The sequence below is a fragment of the Chiloscyllium plagiosum genome, unplaced genomic scaffold (genome assembly GCF_037043375.1).
Source record: "Chiloscyllium plagiosum isolate Xiang-an unplaced genomic scaffold, Cpla_swu_hap1 HiC_scaffold_8, whole genome shotgun sequence".
Classification (NCBI taxonomy): domain Eukaryota; kingdom Metazoa; phylum Chordata; class Chondrichthyes; order Orectolobiformes; family Hemiscylliidae; genus Chiloscyllium; species Chiloscyllium plagiosum.
The window spans coordinates 23420013-23439456 of record NW_028270146.1 but is presented as its reverse complement, the minus strand read 5'-3'; the positions used below and the strand labels follow the sequence as shown (position 1 = coordinate 23439456).

Here is a 19444-nt window from a genome sequence, read left to right as displayed (position 1 = left end):
ATCTATAGTAATCTATTGCACTCCTGAATTGTGCCTTTTAAGTGTTGGAAAATCTTTGGAGTTAGGAGGCAAACTTTGTTTCTATTCATGAATGGGATGTGGACAGCTGGCTCGGCCTGTTCTTAATTGTCCAGAGGCAGTTAAGGGTCAACCATAGTGCTGAGAGTCTGGAGTCACATGTACAGCAGACCAGGTATGGTCAGATTTCCTTCCTGAAAGGATAGTAGCGAACTAGATAGCTGACCACTCCTTTCTTTATTAAGGTCATTTCTAAAACATGACCACTGTGGCCTGAAGTCTCATCTGTTTACATATCAAAAGAAAGCCTCTCAAAATCCTTTTCATCTCTGTACCAAACCAGACTGATCAGAGCCCGGCCCAGGTTTATTAGCCTCTGAAAAAAATCAAGGACAGAGTATCCTTGAACCAAAACAAAAAGGGACTAGCTTTGTGACACCTTCCCCCTTAAAAGAAAAACCATCGATACCAAAAGACGATTTCATTTTAAGGCTTCAAAGCTCAGTTAGTAGTCTAAACACACATATACACTATACTAACTATAACATGCAAACATGCACAACCCAATGCAAATTCAGGCCACGGTACACCTATCACTGAAAGCCTCCATATCTCATTTGAATCTCGATAATACATCGGCAATCACGTTTTCGTAACCTACCACATGAACAATTGTCAAATTGAATGGCTGCAACCACAAGCTCCATCTAAACAGTCTGGCATTTTTGTACTTAAAATTTAGCTAGTGTACACTAAGCCTGCCTTCTGAAGTTGATCAAACATGTCCAATAAATGCTGTAAAGTTTCCTTCCATAAGTGACTAAAAATCACCAGGTCATCAATATGGGTAATTCGGCAATGACCTTATTAGTCAGTCTCTGAAATGCAACTGGAGCATTATTTATTCCAAATGGCATAACTGTGAACTGATATAGCTAGAGAGCTGACCACTTCCCTTTCTTTATGCAGGTCACTTCTAAACATGACCACTTTGGCCTGAAGTCTCATCTGTTTACATATAAACAAAAGGCCTCTCAAAATCTTTTTGATCTCGATACCAAACCAGACTGATCGGAGCTCGGCCCGGTTTATTACCCCTCTGAAGAAATTCAGGAACAGAGCATCCTTGAGCCAAGTAACAGCCTTTAGAAAAAAAAGGGACTAGCTTTGTGACTGGTTACATTGTTACCATTAGGCAAGGTTTTAATTCGAGATTTTCAATTGAATTCAAACTTCACTCTTTGCCATGGTGGGATTTGAACCCATATCCTCAGAACAAGAGCCTGGAGTTCTGGAGCACTCATCCAGCAGGATTACCACTTCTCCACCATGTTACATAAGTTCAAACACAAGCTGAGTCACTTGTAACCATCTCAGTCAGAAGTGTAGAGTGGATGACCTATTAATAGAATATTTAGGCTGCAGCTTAGTGTAGTAGTCATAGAATTTATGTGATTGGTCCTTTAAGCTTCTGGTTAATGTGACCACGTGAATGTTGCTTCGACCATGATAATACCCTCTGCATGGCACAACAGCATATCCCATTTATCAGTTCATGTTGGTTGAGTTGGACAGGGCTGAAAATGTGTTGCTGGACAAGCGCAGCAGGTCAGGCAGCATCCAGGGAACAGGAGAATCGACGTGTCGGGCATAAGCCCTTCTTCAGGAATTCCTCCAGCAACACATTTTCAGCTCTGATCTCCAGCATCTGCAGACCTCACTTTCTCCCCCGAGTTGGACAGGGACCTGGACTACATTGCTATCTGAGGAATTATGAATTGAGTTGAACATTGTGCCATCATCAGCAAGCCAATCTACTTCTGACATTGAGTAACAGGGAAGATACTGAGGAAGCAGCTACTGACACTTCTGCCAAGGACACTGGACAGACATCAAGCAATGTCCTGGGCCAAGATGACTGATCTACGACAACCTTTTCTTTGTGATGAGTATGAATTCATACACTGGCTTTAATCCTACTTCCCACTTATTAAAGTTTTATGAAGCTTACTTAGTATCACATGCAGTTGCATGTCTAAGGTAGCCACTTTAGCCTTTCAGCCCTTTTGTCCATATTCAGATAAGTTATTATGAAATCCAGAATACAAAGACTCTGGCAGAATAGAAACTGTGTAATAGCAAATAGATTATTGGTGAGTAACTGACACTTTAAAGGAACTGCTGATCACTCCTTCATTCACTTTGCTGATAACTTAGATTAGATTAGATTAGATTACTTTAGATTACTTTACAGTGTGGAAACACGCCCTTCAGCCCAACAAGTCCACACTGACCCGCCGAAGTGCAAACCATCCATACCCCTACATTTACCCCTTACCTAACACTACGGACAATTTAGCATGGCCAATTCACCTGACCTGCACATCTTTGGACTCCACACAGTCAGTCGCCTGAGGCGGGAATTGAACCCGGGTCTCTGGCGCTGTGAAGCAGCAGTGCTAACCACTGTGCCACCGTGCTGCCCCCTTACTGTAGATTGACTGGATAGTAATATGTGAGGTTGGCTATGTCGTCCTTTGGTTACTTTTCTCTACTCCGTGCAGCTTGTTACTTGGTGTTAATACAGTCCTGTGCTATTCATCAAACATATTGAGACCTCATTTACAGGTATACACAGCGCTGCTTTTTTTAGAACCAGGGCTGGTCACCTGGCTCAATGGTGTTGAAGAAGTGATGAATATACCAGACCATCAAGTTATACATGTTGGTAGAACAGATTTCCATTGACAGACCACAGCATCACATCAGTGTCCAATTTTAAGTTGCCATTGTTAATTCCACTTAGAAAAGTAGTAGTACCAAAAAAACATGAAAGAGGGTGCTCTGAGTGTGAAGACTTGGTTTTATCTCAAGGAATATGCTGCATGTGTGCTAGGCAAATTGCTAAGGACCAGATAAGTTAATTATTTCCTTGTTTGTGTTCACATTGCAAACCCACTGTGACACCTACAGTCTTCAGAGCTCAATCAATAGTACTACACCCTAACCCCAGTCTCCAATCCAGAGCGCATATGGAGTCGTTCTATTCAGAGGTTCAAGAATTCAAAACAATCTTCTGGAAACCCAAGATCTTGAGGAGACTGGATAGGGTAGATGCCAGGAAAATATTTCATCTTTTGGGAGAAATTAAAACTAGAGTTTATAGACTAACAGTAAGAGAACTGCCTTTTTAAATAGTGCTAAGAAACCTATTCTCTTCCTCTCTCTCTTTCTCACACATACACAAACACAAGGTTGTCAACTGATGAAATTTCCTTTGGAGAAAATATTGAAGGTTGAGTCTTGAGGCTAAATTATGTAATATTATTCAAAAGACAACAAGCATTCTAATGTACAGACAGGAAATGGAAAACACAACCATATCAACCACGATCTTATCAAATGGTGGAGTAGCCTCAAAGGGCCAAATGGCCTGCTTCTATGCTCCCGAATATTTATTCAACATTTCAGAGATGGTAATGACAAAGTTTTCTTGTCCATATTCAACATTACTCCTTCAATTTAATGGGATCAAGAACAGGATTACTTCAACCCACATATAAACAATATATTGCAGCCTGAACTGGTCTCTCCTTCTGCTCTGACAAATATCTATGGAAGATGCTACAACCGAGCTTGGAGGAATGCACAAATTCCCTTTAGTTCCACTCCACCATTTGCTATAAATTTTAAGTTTAACTTGTGTTATAATGAACAATTCTGTAACTGATTCAGTTTTCAATACAATTCATCCAGCGTTCATTTGTCAACAAATAACAAGGGCATTACATCTAAAACTTACTCAAGCTAACAAAGATTATTGTTAAAAAATGGTTTAGTCCATGTAAAGATACACAACATACTCAAACAACTCTACTTGAAGAAAACAGGGGTAAGATCAGATCGGTAAATTCAATCAAATAGATCCCATGGATTTCTCAGCTATCCTCCCTGGACATTAATGACCATGTGTCATGGACTGCTGCAATGATTGATCAAGTTCTAGTGGCCCACTTCCCCATCCTGGGATTACATGCTGCTAGATTCCTAGATTCTGCACCCCAGCAGTTCCAGTTACAGATTTTCATAAATGGGAAGCTTCACCCAGCCAATATTACCAATATTTTAGTGATTTTCATTTTCTAATCTTGTTGAACTGCACTGAAAAAAAAACTGTGGGCATCCAAACACCACTCCCTGCTGCACTGAACAATTAATTTTGCAGCGGCTTCTTTCGAGACCTTTATAGCTCCTAAGATGCCTTAAGCCACAACTGTACAAAGCTATTCAACTGCTCGAGGACTTTCCCAAGCCCCAACTAAACAAAACCCAAGTAATTTGGTTGCATTTGGAAGCAAAGCTAACAGATGTCTTGCCCAGCATGCAGTGAGTCTTTCTCGAAGCATCCAGTAACCAACAGAGAACCTTACAATCGATGCTACCCCTATTTTTAGGAAGGTCAGAATGTAACTAATATTTTGGAGCAGACAAACATAGTACCCTGGGAATTTCCTGCATCCCTGAATGTTACAAGGCTCACCAACTGTTGGCTCCCGCAGCAGTGCATACAACAAAAAAGGAATCCATCCTAATGGCGATAGAGGAGTGTAAATTGTTGGTTGATAGATACAACTGAGCACAGTCACACCAGGACTTTGCTTGCTTAGTCTGAGAGTTGATTTGCCTTATTTTCACACTGTCCCACATTAGTGGGGAGATTTTTGCAGGGTCAAATTAAACGTGCCACTTTACTGTGCTCAAGGCTCATGCTTCAGTTGAAGCATAGTGATTTTTCTTTTCTTTCTTGCAGCAGTTTGATAAAACTAAGTACCTTGTTATACCATAAGTGCAGTCGTACTTTGGTGTCATTCATAAACAAGACCAGGTAAGGATTGTCAGTTTCTTATGTGTGGGCATAAGTGAGCCTGACAGATTTGAATGACAATCAGCCAGTTTTATATTCACTTTTTATTGATACCAGCTTTTTATTTCAGCATTGTTTAACATACTGATATCAAATTTACAAACAACCATAATTAAATTTTGAGTCCTCTCTGGATTGGTCCAATAATTCAGTTAACATAATTCTTTACTTGGTCAGGAATACATGACTCTAATGTATTAATACCCCATCTGTCCTTGTGTGGTGAAAGGGTTAAAATTATGTCCCAATACATGTGTGGATCTTATTATCTGTATGTAACCGGAATGGAATGTGTTGCTTAGTCTTGCCCTGTTGTTCGCATGAATATGTTACCGGAATGGAAGGTGTTGCTTAGTCTTGCCCTGTTGTTCGCATGAATATGTTACCGGAATGGAAGGTGTTGCTTATGGTGTTTATGCTACCAGCCTTGATAAGGAACAGACACTGTCAAACAGGATGTTGCAAGCTTAATTGGTTCCAGCTGAAACTCGTAAAGAGTCTTGCCCTGTTGTTCGCATGAATGTTTAGATCCCGAAAGAGTATATAAGCTGGGAAAGTCCCCAGTTCGGTAGAGTCTGCTCCGGGTTACGTTTAACCGCCGAGCGTGGGTTGTTGGCAACCGCTCTACGAGAACTGACGGCTCCCAGTTCCGGTAACATGTAGAGTGAGTATAAACCAGACTCGTTGTAAGTACGAGACCTGGTTGAGGCGACGCTGCGGGGAATAAAATACTCATATTCTAGCAAACTCGTCTCTTAGTTCTTTTCTCCTGTTCTGTGTCAGACTAAACTCGTCTCTCAGTTCTTTTCTCCTGGTCTGTGTCAGACTACTCTCCTGCGAACCCGATCCTTGAGAATTTATAAAACATTTTGGCGTAGTCGGCAGGATCAATCGCAATTGGGGAGAGATTTTGATACAGAACAATGTTTGGGAAAAGGACTAAGAAACCAGAAGAACAAACTGTGGAGGTCCCAACCGTCCCGGGATGGCAGGGACCGTGGCATGACGTGGCAGTTTGTTTGAGGAATGGTGGGGGGCGACCGGAAAACTGGGAAGCCGAGGGCGTAGGAACCCCAGTGTCGCTGCTGTCTACCCTTGAGAGGATCCCAGTCCTGCCGAAGAACCCCTTGCCTGGGGTACAGCGGAGGATGTGGGCAAATGGTGGGGGGCGACCGGAAAACTGGGAAGCCGAGGGCGTAGGAACCCCAGTGTCGCTGCTGTCTACCCTTGAGAGGATCCCAGTCCTGCCGAAGAACCCCTTGCCTGGGGTACAGCGGAGGATGTGGGCAAATGGTGGGGGGCAACCGGAAAACTGGGAAGCCGAGGGCGTAGGAACCCCAGTGTCGCTGCTGTCCACCCTTGAGAAGATCTCAGTCCTGCCGAAGAACCCCTTGCCTGGGGTACAGCGGAGGATGTGGGCATGTGTGGCGGCTTGTAGACAACAGTCAGACAAGCGCCAAAAAGCTGAAGCAGAATTAGCCCTCCTGAAACATGAGCAGGGACTCAGTTCGGGAGATGCCTCTATGTTGAGGCAGGAAATTATGAAGTTAAAGGCTGAATTGACAGCATTAACTGAACTAGCAGGACGAACTATTATGTATCTGTCTGCTAAGAAACGGAAAGAGAAAAGAAAGGTCCCTCGAACCCCGGACCCAGTACAAGTACGGGCGTTTGTAGCCCAGTTAAATAACGGGGATCGGTGGGATACCGATCATTGGGACGGAAATATTTGGGGAGATTCAGATGATCAGTATGAAGATGACCTACCCGTACTCCAGGCTAAACCAGTAGTTGGGAGAAAACAAGTCCAGAGACGCCTCCCGGTGCAGCGGGAAGTAATGTTAGATGGGGAAGGGAATCCCATACGGAATGAACAGGGGGAGGCAATTATGCATGAATTACCGCGGGCTCAGCCTCCTGCGGAATTTTCTGAGCTGACAGAAGACTTCACCACTGATGAGGTGATGATTTCACACTATATTGATGACATAATGATACAAGGAACAAGCCAAAAACAGGTTCAGGAACTGCTGGACCGACTGGTTCAGCATATGCGGGGATATGGATGGGAGATCAACCCGGCCAAAATCCAAGGTCCCTCCCAAACGGTAAAATTCTTAGGGATTGTGTGGAACAAAGGTGAAAGAGAAATCACTGAGAAAGCTAAGAATAAGATTCAGGCCTTTGCCGTCCCTCATACTCAGAAGGATGTGCAGCAATTTATTGGTCTATTTGGATTCTGGAGACAGCATATTCCCCATTTAGGACAAATTTTGAAACCTTTGTATCAAGTTACGAGGAAAAAGGCAGCATTTGAATGGACGGAGGCCCATCAAACTGCGTTTGAGATGGCCAAACAAGCCATACAGCAAGCTGTATCTTTGGGAAAGATACAGTCAGGACCTGTGGAATTGCAGGTCTCAGCCCAAGGGGATTATGCCAATTGGAGTTTATGGCAAAAACAAGGGAGAACTCGTAAGCCATTGGGATTTTGGTCCCGGAAATTGCCCCCGACAGGGGAACGATACACCCCCTTTGAGAGACAATTGTTATCATGTTACTGGAGCTTGGTGGAAACTGAAGCTCTAACTATTGGACATGAAGTGATCATGAGAACAGCTATTCCTATCCTCCCGTGGGTACTCAGTGACCCCACTACCCACAGGATAGGAACCGCCCAAGAGAGCAGCATTATCAAATGGAAATGGTACGTGCCAGAAAGAGTGCGGACTGGACAAAAGGGCGTGTCAGTCCTGCATGAGCAAGTGGCGGAGGCCCCTGAGGAAGGGGAAAAGCGGTTTGAGGTGATTGAGTATAAAGAATCACCCGTCAAGATGGGCAAACGGTATGATGAACTGACCCTGGATGAACAAACCACGGCTTGGTTTGTAGATGGGTCAGCCCAATGGAAGGCAGGACAACGTAGATGGAAAGCTGCCGCTTTTAATCCGAAACAAGGTATAACCCTAGGAGAACTAGGCGAGGGGAAAAGTAGTCAGTGGGCAGAATTAAAAGCAGTACATATGGTGGTCATGCAAGCGGGGGTCATGGGAGTTTATTTGTTTTCTGACTCCTGGTCAGTGATTAATGGCATGACCCAATGGATGCCAACTTGGCAGGCCAATCAGTGGATGATTCAGAATAGGGAGGTATGGGGTAAACAATTATGGGAAGATATATGGGAGAAGGCTCGACATCTAGATATATATATTACCCATGTAGACGCTCATACATCCCGAAATGATGCGGAAGCTTTACATAACCGATATGTAGACGGCATTGTCCGAGCCATGAGTGTACAAAGGGGCACCTCAGTGGACTTGGCTAGATGGGCACACCTTAAGGCCGGACACTGGGGGGTGCAAGGAACCTTGCAGTGGGCTCGAGATCGGGGAATAGATCTTATGGTAGATGATGTCAAGACTGCAGTAAATCAATGCGAGCAGTGTCAGCATCAACGGCAGGGAGTGCCCCAACATATGATGGGACATATACACCGAGGAGAGGGACCGGGACAGAGCTGGCAAATGGACTTTGTGGGTCCATTACCTTCCTCACAAGGATGTAACCATATATGTACAGCTGTGGACACTATGTCTGGGGTTTTGGTAGCCCATCCCTGTCGACATAACAATCAACAGGCTACCTTGCGATGTTTAGATTTGATTGAACAATTTTATGGATTGCCCATACAGGTCCAGAGTGACAATGGCTCCCATTTCACAGGAAGGGTGGTAAAGCAGTGGTGTCATGATAACCACGTGGAATGGATTTATCACGTGCCCTACCATCCGCAAGCTGCGGGACTTATTGAACGAATGAACGGGCTTCTAAAATCCTCCCTGCGAAAGGCAGGAGGATGTAATAATTTAACAGGTTGGAAGAAACAATTGATTCGGGTAGTAAAGCAAATTAATAACCGCCCATTGGGAAACGGGGTGACGCCCTTGAATCGGATGATACGGGTGTGTGATACCCCAAAGGCACAGCCTATTAAAATGTGGAAATTTGCTAAGGAAGCTAATATTCCCGTAAGGGCCACACCGGCTTCGGCTGGACTGGACTTACGAGCGTTAACTACACAGACTTTGGTCCAACAAAAACCTACGGTGATTAAGACCGGATTAGGATTGATTTGTCCCCCTGGAACCTATGGGCATATCCTCCCGCGATCGGGATTGTCACTAAAGGGGATTGATGTAATGGCAGGAGTAATTGACGCGGACTACCAAGGAGAATTGGGAGTAGTCCTGGTCAACATCACATCTGAACCTTATGTGATACAGAAGGGAGACAGAATAGCACAATTAGTTATTAAACCATGTAACCTTACAACGGTGGAAGAGACGGGAGTTCCTGTTAAGGTTACTGAGCGTGGGACGGGGGGATTTGGGTCTACTGACACTAAGGGTGCCAAGGTATGGGTACGCCAGACAACTGGTCCCCCCAAACCGGCAGAGATCATAGCCCAAGGAAAAGACAGTCTGGTCACCATTATGTATCCTGGGGAATCAGTCTGGAGGAGTGTGCCAGCTCAGTCGTTGGTACCCTTATCGAAACAAAATGTAGGTTGGAAAATTAGTAGTGAGGAACGACAGCAAGATGATTTTAAGTGTGCGGCAAATCAATGGTGTACAATTTTAGATCTCACGAGTGATTGTCAAATGTATACTTGTGTACGATGTTATAAGGGGAGAAATGCAACTTTGATAACCCCTAACTGTACATTGATGTTGAATGCAACGGTGAATATGTGTCATTGGAATATAACCGCTCGTGACTGTGAAAGCTCAAACGGGACACGATGGAACATCACGACTGGAGATGAGGACATCTGGATCAGCAATGGAACAGTTATTCAAAACCGGACTCGAATGTTATGGCTGATCTTGATGCGCCCTAACGTCTCTGACGCGCACCGCACACAGTTGGCTCCCATTATGTCAACTTGTCAGCAGATGGCCCAGGCAGTACTGCACACTGATGTTCACTGGCAGGTGCGGCTGCCGGCTATCCCAGAATGCCAACATAAGAGGAGGCGGCGTGCATGGTATGACACTCTGCTGGGAGGTGCAGGAACTGTTATGGGTATCTCGAATGCTATTGACTCTGAGGTAACCCGTACTAAATTATCTAACACGGGACAAGCCACCTCACAAGGACTACACACTATTGGAAGATGGATGCCATCCGTAATGATGACTCAAGGAGAAACAGCTAAAATATTGATCCAATCCCTGCAATGGGAACTAGATGTCTGGGGTGCCACCCAGGAACTGTTTGAGAACATTACAGCTCAGTTAAATTGGACTGCCTGTCATATTAACGTGTTGCATGCACAGATGCAGAAAGAACGATTCTTGCGCACGGTAACATCCCCTAATGTACAAGCTTGGAGGGGAATATGGAATGTATCCGAGAAACTGTGGATGATGACACATCCAGAGAAAACATGGTGTAATACAACTATGTGTAGAGGATACTTTGTTACCATGAATGTAACCCACACTGTTACGGTCTGTCGATATTATGTATTACCAGTGATTACGTCTTCTGGATACTATTTCCTGAAAACAAAGGGGCAGTGGTTTAGCCCAGATACCAATATTACCTATGATCTGTCCGCCTGTGAACAGACTGATCAAGGTAAAGCTTGTCTACTGATGGACAGATATCGAGACCATTGTTTGACTAAGGGAACGGCCCTGTGTGAATGGACTGTTGAAGCTTCAAGGGACATGATGTGGCAGATTGGGCCACACACACTCTGTGTGGCTACCAAAAACCCGCATCCCATGCTCCCCACGGTACCGTTCTCAGGATGTCTCTCGAATGTCTATCAGTGGCAATGGCAGAATCAGACTTACCTGTTGACCAATTATAGCAGTGACCATCAACTTACCAAGGTACAGTGGAAAGTGCTGATAAACCCTTGGAACATTTCCCTGGATCGGTTTAAGCAAGCATTGGACCGATCCGAGGAGCTTAAGCAGATATTACGAAAGCATCAAACCAATGTCATCAAGGTTACAGTGTCTACCTTTATACATGGACAGGAGGTAGTACACGCTGCCCATGTAGTGGAAGTAGAGTCAGCTCATCATTGGTGGGATATGTTGAGTGGTATGTCATCCACTGCAGGAAAATTCCTGTTCCCACCCCTATCGATCTTGGTAGGAGCCTTGGTGATCTTAACATGCTGTAATATCCTGACTTGTTTGTATATTTGTCGCGTACGTAAACGTTTATCGGAAAAAATATATATGGGCATGATGTAACACATGTATTGGGCCAATCAGTGGAATGTGGTGAAAGGGTTAAAATTATGTCCCAATACATGTGTGGATCTTATTATCTGTATGTAACCGGAATGGAGTGTGTTGCTTAGTCTTGCCCTGTTGTTCGCATGAATATGTTGCCGGAATGGAATGTGTTGCTTATGGTGTTTATGCTACCAGCCTTGATAAGGAACAGACACTGTCATACAGGATGTTGCAAGCTTAATTGGTTCCAGCTGAAACTCGTAAAGAGTCTTGCCCTGTTGTTCGCATGAATGTTTAGATCCCGAAAGAGTATATAAGCTGGGAAAGTCCCCAGTTCGGTAGAGTCTGCTCCGGGTTACGTTTAACCGCCGAGCGTGGGTTGTTGGCAACCGCTCTACGAGAACTGACGGCTCCCAGTTCCGGTAACATGTAGAGTGAGTATAAACCAGACTCGTTGTAAGTACGAGACCTGGTTGAGGCGACGCTGCGGGGAATAAAATACTCATATTCTAGCAAACTCGTCTCTCAGTTCTTTTCTCCTGGTCTGTGTCAGACTACTCTCCTGCGAACCCGATCCTTGAGAATTTATAAAACACCTTGTAACTTAATTCTGTTTTTGAAATGTTACTGAATACTCACAATATAATGTATAAGATAAAATTAATTTCCATGGCATAAGAAAATGAGCATATAGATACATAAACATGCATACTTGTGGATCTCAGTGCTAATAACACTGATCCATTTCTACCCAAGTTAGTATTGTGCTTATTATTTCACAAAGTAAACTTCTTCAATACATCAAGAAACTTCACTACAATAAGTCTATGAACAATAGTGCTGAGTCAGACATCGTGGAGCTGGTCTTTGGCTAAACTGTTTCCTCGTATCCATACTTATTCATCCAACAATCTACTAGTGTGCCGCATTTGAAAAAACGTAAATCTAGAATGACCTCGTTGGAGAGCACTTATGGAAGAAGGAGTACATCTTCTAAAAAAAAACTGCATTAACAGGACTCTAAATTTTCAACTTGTTATTTCTGAAGGTCTGACAATGTAAATAATATTTTCTTGCTCAACTTCAGCTCTACATTGGTTTCAATAGAAAGTCAACCATGTGGCATGATAATGTTTCCAAGTAGTATAAAAAAGGATCTTTAAGATTCAGGATCTGGCACTCAAGGGACTTTCTTTTTACATTGTTCCTTTTAAAATGTCCCAAGTGCTTTACAGACAATACTTTTCAAAATGTAGTCACTGCTGTAATATGGAGAAATGCAGCAACAAATGCACAGACAAAACCTCAACAAAGAATGCGGAAAGAACTGACTAGATAACTTTTTTCAGTTATGGTGGATGAGGGACAAATGTTGACCAGAACGTGGAGAGAATGTTTTAGGTCCACCTGAGAAAGTGGACCAGACACTGAATACACATTTCCATAAAAATCAACATTTTGAACAGTACAATAGGTCGCCATACTATAGGAAGGATGTGGAGGCACTGGAACGGGTGCAGAGGAGGTTTACCAGGATGTTGCCTGGTATGGAAGGAAGATCGTATGAGGAAAGACTGAGACACTTGGGGCTGTTTTCATTACAGAAAAGGAGGTTTAGGGGTGACTTGATTGAGGTGTACAAGATGATTAGGGGGTTAGATAGGGTTGACAGTGTGAACCTTTTCCCGCGTATGGAGTCGGGTATTACAAGGGGGCATAGCTTTAAATTAAGGGGGGGTAGATATAGGACTGAAGTTAGGGGTAGGTTCTTCACTCAGCGAGTCGTAAGTTCATGGAATGCCCTGCCAGTAGCAGTGGTGGACTCTCCCTCTTTATGGGCATTTAAGCGGGCATTGGATAGGTATATGGAGGATAGTGGGTTAGTATAGGTTAGGTGGGCTTGGATCGGCGCAACATCGAGGGCCAAAGGGCCTGTACTGCGCTGTATTCTTCTATGTTCTATGTACAACACTCATTCAGAACTGAAGTGTCAACTTAAGTTCGGCAGTCAATCTTCTGGAGTGGGACCTACATCTGAATTATTCGCTATTTCACATTTAAAAAAAGGTCCATAGTGCTATCAGGGCTGGGTTGTCTGCTGTGTTTTTGAAAAAAAAATAAAAAATATTAAATCACCAAGATTTGTTGTGTGGTGTTCTTGGTTTTAGGTCAAGTTAATATATTTTATTGAATCAAAATATAAAAAGCTTTAATCTTTAGCTTTTAATGTAGCCAATTCCATTCCACAGCTTCACACAAATGGAAATACTCTGAATGCTGAATATCTGAAATATGAACACAAAAGGCTAGACAGGAAAAGTTGGGATGCGAGTAATTTAGAACAGTTATTCCCACATTTTTTTTATTCTTGCTCCTCAGCCTTCCTGGTCATGCAATAGCACACTTGAAAAAGCTGCACTTTTATCAAACCTTCAGCTGTTTTACAGGATATTCACGAGTACTTAAAATGTACTGTTAGATCATAAAATGGAATAGCTGCTTCAGTATCTGGTTCGGAGTGCTAATTTACGTATATTTTATCAACATGAGTGTTGTTCAATACATTAACCACTAGCCACATACGGTGAGTTGGGAATCCAGATGCCACAAATTAAGTTTCCAGTTAAGAAACAAAAATAATACATGGACAGCTTTGAGGAGAATAGCAAATCAATATAAACCTATTTGTGCATTACTCATAAAATATTTAGGATGAAAAGGAAAAAGCAAGTTTTGTTTTAATTTCTATGTCTTAATTCCTCCTTCACTGAATGGTGGCAAGTATCTTGAAATTATCAGTCATGAGATATCGAATGAATGCTTGCTGAAATGATGTCACCAAATCCCCACTAGTCCACATTTTCTATTGGACAACACTGAACTACACAATTTATAATGTGTTGTCCTGCACTTACCTGATAGGAGCCATTTATCGCTTTGGAAAAATCACTGGACTTCTTGTCACCAGGTGTTGTCAGAGTACTTGCAGTGGCTGACTGAAATGCACAGAAAACTAAGAATGTAAATAAATACTATAGGCTTTTTTTATTTCTGCATCTTAAACATGTATTCTGAAAGCAATTAAATGTTCAGAGTAAAAGTTTTCTTAGCACAGAAACAAGAAAATATTAAAACAGGATAACCTCATGTTCAATTACAATAAAACCTGATTAATCTATTATGTTAGAGAAGATTTTAAAACTAGGAGACAAAAGGCATTTGATAAATCATCTCCATTTATGGGAGCTATACATAATACACATTACGTGGTTTGGGATCTGTCTTGCTGTCTCGAAAAAGAAAAACATTCCAATCAACTGAGGGATGTAGGGGCAATCTTCAGAAGGAAATCAGAAGGACAAAAAGGGGATATGAGATAGGCTTGGCAGATAAAGTTAAGGATAATCCAAAGAGATTCTACAAGTACATCAAGGACAAAACAGCAAGTAGAGAGAGAATAGAGCCCCATAAAGATCAACAAGATCATCTATGTGTGGAACCACAGAAGATAGGAGAATACAAAACAAATTTCTTGCATCAGTTTTTACTGTTGGGAAAGAAATGGAAGCTAGGGAACTCGAGGAAATAAGTACACGTGCCTTGAAAACATTGCACATTACAGAAGATGAAGTGTTGCAGGTCTTAAAAAACAAAGGTGGATAAATCGCTGGGACCTTAAAGTGCATCCCGGGACATTGTGGGAAATTAGGGAAGAAATTGCAGGGTCCCTGGCAGAGATATTTGTATCATCTACAGCCATGGGTTAGGTGCTAGAGGACTGGAGGGTGGCTAATGTTGTGCCTTTATTTAAGAAAGGCAGTAAGAAGTCTGGGAACTATAGACCTGTGAGTTTGACATCTGTGGTGGGTAAGCTGTTGGAGGGAATTTGGACAGATAGGATTTACATGCATTTGGAGAGGCAAGGACAGATTAGGGACAGTCAGTATGCCTTTGTGCATGGGAAATCATGTCTCACAAACTTGATTCCGTTTTTTGGGGATGTAACCAAAAAGATCGATGAGGGTAGAGTGGTAGACATTGTCAATATGGACTTTAGTAACGCCTTTGACAAGGTACCGCATGGTAGACTAATAAGTGAAGTTAGATCACATGGGATTCAAGGAGAGCTTGCCAATTAGTTACAAAATTGGCTTGATGGTAGAAGACAGAATGTGTTGGTGAAGGGTTGTTTTTCGGACTGGAGGCCTGTAACCAGTTTTGTTTCTCAGGGTTCAGTGTGGAACTGTTGTTGTTTGTCATTTACATAAATGATTTTGATGAGAATATAGACAGCATGGTTATTAAATTTGCAGACCAAAATTAATGGTATAGTCGACAGTGAAGAAGGTTAGCTAAGATTACAAAGGGATCAAGATCAATTGGGCCAATGGGCCGGGGAACAGCAGTTAGAGTGTAATTTGGATAAATGCGAGGTATTGCATTTTGGTAAACCAAAGACAGGACTTATACAGTTAATGGTCGGGCCTTGAATAGTATTGTTGAACGGAGACACCAAAGGGATCAGGCACATAGTTCATTGAAAGTTGCATCACTGGCAGGCAGGGTAGTTAAGAAAGCATTTGGAACACTTGCCGTCATTACTCAGACCATTGTGTGTTGGAGTTGGGACATCATATTGAGGTTGTACAGGACATTGGTGAGGCCACTTTTAGAGAACTTTGTACAGTTCTGGCCACCCTGCTCTAGGAAGTATATTATTAAAGTGTAGGGGGTTCAGATAAGATTTACCAGAATTTTGCCGGGACTGGAGGGTTTGATTTATAATGATAGACTGGGACATTTTTCACTGGAGCGTAGGAGGTTGAGGGGTGACCTTAGAGATTTTAAAACCATGAGGAGCACAGATATGGTGAATGTCGAGATCGTTCCCATAGGGTGGGAGTGTGCAAATGTAGGGGGCATATATATAATATGAGAGAAAGATTTTAAAAAGGAGCTGAGGGCAACTTTTCACACAGTGTGTAGTTCGTATGTGGAACGAACTGCCAGAGGAAGTGGTAGATGTAGTTATAATTACAACATTTAAAAGAATTGGGGTAGATACATGGACAGGAAAGATTTAGACGGATATGGGCCAAATGCAGTCAAGTTTGACTAGTTTAGTTTGGGAAACTTTGTCAACATGGAGAGTTGGACCGAAGTGTCTGTTTTCATGCTATATGACTATGAAAAGGTTCCCATTATTGTGTGTTGACAGTATTTTATGGTTACAGTACTCAGCAAACCAGAGGATCCAAGCTAAAATCCTATCAAAGTTGTGAAACTGAATTCAATAAACTGTGTAAACACAGAAAAACTGCAATGCTAGAAATCTGAAATGAAAAGAGAATGCTGGGGAATACAGGTCTGTCAGGAAAATAGAAAGCTAACTAAATTATTTAAGTACACAACTAGGAACCCAACTCCAAGGCTGCTCTAAATGATAAGCAGTCAGGATATGTGCATGAATTTTATTTTCATCAAGAAGAAAGAATGAGTGTTACCAGCATTGCCCAAAACCTATATAAAAGTTTTTCGCCAACAAATTACCCGCAATGCCATCACCTATAAAATGTTTCAAGTCTGAAATCATGATTATTGAAAGACCTGTAATCGAAATTTCATCATGAACATCTAAGACAAAACTATCTGTATAGCTTCCTCACCAATGTCTAAACTAATCTAAATCTAACTCATCTAAATCAATGACCCCAGTTCCAGATACTTACCATTCTTTGGGTGAAGTCATTTTTTTTTCTGAATTCTGAATTGAAATTTTCTGGTGACTACCTTATTGAAGTTCTTCTGTCTTATGCTCTTCTTTGCAAGAAGATACGTTCTCTTTCTATTCACTCAATCAGAGCTTTAATTTTAAATATTTGTGTAGGTCACCCCTCAGCCTCTTTTGCCCGAGCAAGGAGACTCAACGTGCAAATCTCATCATTACATCATCTCCAATAAGACAATATAATTTTTATAATTATTAGACCTGATCATGATACAGTACTCTAAGCATGGTTTAAATGAGTTAGCTTCCCCATGTTTCATTTCTATCCCTCTCGAAATAAAGTCCAGTATTTAATTTTATTTTTGCTTACCTGTGGCACAACCATTCTCAATTTTCTACTTCACCTCCTCAAAGACATTCATTAAGGCTGGTCAAGCAATAATACTGTGAGACAATCCATGCTTTTCCTCCGAGGGGTTCTTCTAATCTGTCCACTTATTTATTTCCCCTACCAGGAATGTTAATCTAACTGGTCTGTGTTTCCCTCGCTATGCTTTATCCCCATCTTAATTTTCACGACATTTGTCCATTTCTACCGTCTGGAGCCACCGCAGTCTGGGAAGGGGGAGGGAGGGAGAGAGAGAGAGAGGGGGAGAGAGAGAGAGAGAGAGGGGGAGAGAGAGAGAGAGAGAACGAGCGAGCGAGAGAGGGCGAGAGCGAGAATGAGAGCGAGAACGAGAACACCTACAATGCCGTTAAGGAACTTCCAGGAGTTTTGTGCAGCAACAGTTCCAAGTCAGGATGATGTTTGGCTGGCAGGGGAATTTACAGCTGGAGCTGTATCTGCATCTGCTGCCTTTGTCTTTCTCTGTGGTAGAGGTTGCGGTGTTTGGAAGGTAGATTAGATTGGATTCCCTATAGTATGGAAACAGACCTTTCGGCCCAACAGGTTCACGCCGACCCTCCAAAGAGTAACTCACCCAGACCCATTCCCCTACCCTATAATTTACCCCCTGACTAACGTACCTAACACTATGGGCAATTTAGCATGGCCAATTCACCTGACCTGCACACCTTTGGATTGTGGGAGGAAACCGGAGTACACGGAGAAAACCCACGCAGACATAGGGAGAATGTGCAACTCCACATAGACAGTTGCCCGAGGCGGGAATCGAACCCGGGTCCCTGGTGCTGTGAGGCAATGCTAACCACTGAGCCACTGTGCTGATAAAGGAGCCTTAGTAAGCTACTGCAGTGTATGTGTAAATGGTACATGCTACAACCATTGTACCTCAGTGAAGCAGTGTTGAAGATCCTGGATGGGAGCCAATCAAGTAACTTTTTCTCAGTTAGCATCAAACAGCGAATATTATTGGACCATCACACTACTGACTTGTGTTTTGCATAGGGTGGGCAGGCTTTAGGGAATCAGGAGGTGCGTTACTTACCAGTGACCTCCTCTTTCAGACATAATATTTATATAGTTGATCCCTTTCAGGTTCTCATTGTTGCTAAACCCCAGTGTGCTTATAGAGGAAATTCAGTAATTTTAAGACGACTGAATATCAGGGTTAGATTCTTTATTGCTACAGACAATCATTGACTGGCATTTCTATAGCACAATGATCTTTGCAACTTAATCTACCCAAGCCTAGACACTGCCCAGGTCTTGCTATATATGGACACAGAATGCTTCAAAATCGAAGGATTCTGTCAAATGGTCCTGAACATATAGTGTAATTATTATAATGCTTTCCATTGTGGGAAGGCCATTGATGAAGCAGATGAAGACAGCTGAACATGGGACATTATAGTAAGAAAGTTGGAAGATGTTCATGTGTGAGTAAGAAAGATAAAACATTGTTCTGTAATTAGATTCACTGGACACTAGCAGAGAGAGAGAGAGAGAGAGAGAGAGGGACAGACAGACATTCAGATAGACAGGACAGAAGCAGGTGCAAAGATCAACTCTTTGTGGTCTCATTTGAGTGAACATTGGCTTGTCATGGATTGAATGTTTGTGTGTTGTTCCCTGGAGCTTTAGATCCTAGAATGTTATGAATTTAATTTGCATTCTGGGAATCTAAGATGATTTTAAAAGAAAAAGGCATTTTGTAGGACAATGATATTGGGCATATTAGCTGAGTGAGGTTACCTCATGACCTTTTCTACATAGTTTGGACTCGTTATGACATACGAGCCAAAGCAATTGGCCATTTGGGGCCTGGCTTGATCAAGGTTTCCAACTTTAATGTGCATGTAGCTTAATTAGTCAAGCATACTCAGACCTATCAACGAGTTTCTCTTCCTCTGCAAACTTTTGCCATTTTATTGCTGTTTATCTGATTACGAGAATGTGGTGGTTTTTTTGTGATTTTAATACCAAATTCTGTATAACGACAGCTTGTTTGCAGTAATAAGGGGAATAGCCTGAGAGAGCACTTAGGGGTAAGAGCTGGCGCTGCTACTCTGCTCATGGTTTTAGAACCTTAGATACCTACAAGCCAGGCT

At 42.5% G+C, this 19444-nt stretch overlaps 3 protein-coding genes across 6 annotated transcripts in view; 2 read left to right on the top strand and 1 right to left on the bottom strand.

Annotated features, from left to right (window-relative positions):
* Positions 1 to 19444, bottom strand: part of ylpm1 (YLP motif containing 1) — a 142815-nt gene that overhangs the window by 100456 nt on the left and 22915 nt on the right. For 3 of the 4 annotated variants that reach the window (XR_015757843.1, XM_043697112.2, XM_043697113.2), the window contains exon 2: positions 14121 to 14201. The exons of the other annotated variant lie outside the window; for it this stretch is intronic. Coding sequence is in view for 2 of the 3 variants with exons in the window: in XM_043697112.2 (XP_043553047.2) it covers positions 14121 to 14201 (81 nt within the window). In the remaining variant the exon portion in view is untranslated. The remainder of the gene's footprint in view (positions 1 to 14120; positions 14202 to 19444) is intronic. 4 annotated transcript variants of the gene reach the window in all.
* Positions 5738 to 11220, top strand: LOC148149361 (uncharacterized). The gene is made up of 3 exons (XM_087989507.1): positions 5738 to 6018; positions 6268 to 7081; positions 9962 to 11220. The coding sequence occupies exons 1-3, from the start codon at positions 5866 to 5868 to the stop codon at positions 11218 to 11220; spliced, it is 2226 nt and encodes a 741-aa protein (XP_087845633.1). The 5' UTR covers positions 5738 to 5865.
* Positions 7777 to 9770, top strand: LOC148149362 (uncharacterized). The gene is made up of 2 exons (XM_087989508.1): positions 7777 to 9507; positions 9732 to 9770. The coding sequence occupies exons 1-2, from the start codon at positions 7777 to 7779 to the stop codon at positions 9768 to 9770; spliced, it is 1770 nt and encodes a 589-aa protein (XP_087845634.1).